The 2,258-nt window shown below is 51.0% G+C and overlaps 1 protein-coding gene across 1 annotated transcript in view; it reads right to left on the minus strand.

Moving 5' to 3' along the window:
• Positions 1 to 275: 275 nt before the first annotated feature.
• Positions 276 to 2,258, minus strand: part of LOC308148555 (glutamate receptor ionotropic, NMDA 1-like) — a gene marked incomplete at both ends in the record, with an annotated part of 19,790 nt that continues 17,807 nt past the window's right edge. Inside the window, 3 exons of the mRNA XM_080522030.1 lie at positions 276 to 341; positions 1,077 to 1,222; positions 1,964 to 2,073. Coding sequence (XP_080378156.1) covers positions 276 to 341; positions 1,077 to 1,222; positions 1,964 to 2,073 — 322 coding nt within the window. The remainder of the gene's footprint in view (positions 342 to 1,076; positions 1,223 to 1,963; positions 2,074 to 2,258) is intronic.

Below are 2,258 nucleotides of genomic sequence, written 5' to 3' on the forward strand. Positions count from 1 at the left end.
GCAGTATGTGAGCAGAATGGCATGGTACAGTACTATACTACCATACCACACCATACTCTACTGTACCATACAGTACTATACTACCATACCACACCATACTCTACTGTACCATACAGTACTATACTACCATACCATACCATACCGTACTGTACCATACAGTACAATACTACCATACCATACCATACAGTACTAAACTACCATACCATACCATACCATACCACACTGTACTGTACCACACAGTATCATAATACTGTGCAGTGGAAATGAGCCCCCCCCTAAACCACGGTGCTGACGGAGGGATCTGATAGGTTGAGCTGGCCGGTGATGTCAGTTGGGTACGGCTACAAGAGAAAGAAACAAACAGAGAGAGCAAGGATCAAGGAATCGGTCTCAAAGTAGAGGTCACAGGTCAAAGTAGAGGTCAAAGTAGAGGTCACAGGGTAAAGAAGAGGTCAAAGTCAAGGTCACAGGGTAAAGAGGAGGTCAAAGTAGAGGTCAGGGGGTTAAAGTAGAGGTCACAGTAGAGGTCAGGGGGTAAAGAGGAGGTAAAAGTAGAGGTCACAGGTCAAAGTAGAGGTCACAGTAGAGGTCACAGGGTAAAAGAAGAGGTCAAAGTAGAGGTCAGGGGTTAAAATAGAGGTCACAGTAGAGGTCATGGGGTTAAAGTAGAGGTCACAGTAGAGGTCAGGGGTTAAATAGAGGTCACAGTAGAGGTCAGGGGGTTAAAGTAGAGGTCACAGTAGAGGTCAGGGGTTAAAGGAGAGGTCAAAGTAGAGGTCACAGGGTAAAGAAGAGGTCAAAGTCAAGTCACATGGTAAAGAGGAGGTCAAAGTAGAGGTCAGGGGGTAAAAGAAGAGGTCAAAGTAGAGGTTAGGGGTTAAAGGAGAGGTCAAAGTAGAGGTCACAGGGTAAAAGAAGAGGTCACAGTAGAGGTCAGGGGGTTAAAGTAGAGGTCAAAGTAGAGGCCAGGGGGTAAAAGAAGAGGTCAAAGTCAAGTCACAGGGTAAAGAGGAGGTCAAAGTAGAGGTCAGGGGTAAAGAAGAGGTCAAAGTAGAGGTCAGGGGTCAAGCTGATACCTGCAGGTTTTTCCTCCACACGTTGACGGCAGCAAAGGCGAGCTGCATCTGCTTCCTCCGGGCGTCTTTGTGTCGTTTGTAGGCGATTTCGATGAAGATGAGGAAGATTCCAGCAACGATGCCGCCGGCAACCAGCATGAACACCCCTGAGGAAACAGGAAGTGACACTGAGCCGTGACCTCTGACCTGCTGACCTCCTGATACTGACCTATTGACCTCTGACCTGCTGACCTCCTGATACTGACCTATTGACCTCTGACCTACTGACCTATTGACCTCTGACCTGCTGACCTCCTGATACTGACCTATTGACCTCTGACCTACTGACCTCCTGATACTGACCTATTGACCTCTGACCTGCTGACCTCCTGATACTGACCTATTGACCTCTGACCTACTGACCTCCTGATACTGACCTATTGACCTCTGACCTGCTGACCTCCTGATACTGACCTATTGACCTCTGACCTACTGACCTCTGACCTGCTGACCTCCTGATACTGGCCTCTGACCTGCTGACCTCTGACCTGCTGACCTCCTGATACTGACCTCTGACCTTCTGACACTGACCTGCTGACACTGACCTCTGAACTCCTGACACTGACCTCCTGACCTCTGACCTGCTGACACTGACCTCTGACCTATTGACACTGACCGCTGACCTACTGACCTCTGACCTCCTGATACTGACCTCTGACCTGCTGACCTGCTGACACTGACCTGCTGACCTCCTGATACTGACCTCTGACCTGCTGACCTCTGACCTGCTGACACTGACCTCTGACCTGCTGACACTGACCTCTGAACTCCTGACACTGACCTCCTGACACTGACCTCTGACCTCCTGACACTGACCTCTGACCTGCTGTGGCGGGAACAGAACTCACCCGCCATGTTTTCGAAGGTGAGCGTGGCGGGGGCGTTGCTCCGGGAGTCACACTCCTGGTATCGAACCCACGTCTTGTCCAGGTCCTCCATGAAGCCGTTCTCATGAGAACTGGGAGGACACAAGCAGAGGAGTGGGTTCCCCCTGCTGGAGACTGACGGAGGTTCTACCTGACGGAGGTTCAGACTGACGGAGGCTGAACCTGACAGAGGCTGAACCTGACGGAGGTTCAGACTGACGGAGGTTCAGACTGACGGAGGCTGAACCTGACGGAGGCTGAACCTGACAGAGGCTGT

The sequence above is a fragment of the Blennius ocellaris genome, assembly GCF_963422515.1.
Source record: "Blennius ocellaris genome assembly, contig: SCAFFOLD_73, whole genome shotgun sequence".
NCBI classification, from domain to species: Eukaryota; Metazoa; Chordata; class Actinopteri; order Blenniiformes; family Blenniidae; genus Blennius; species Blennius ocellaris.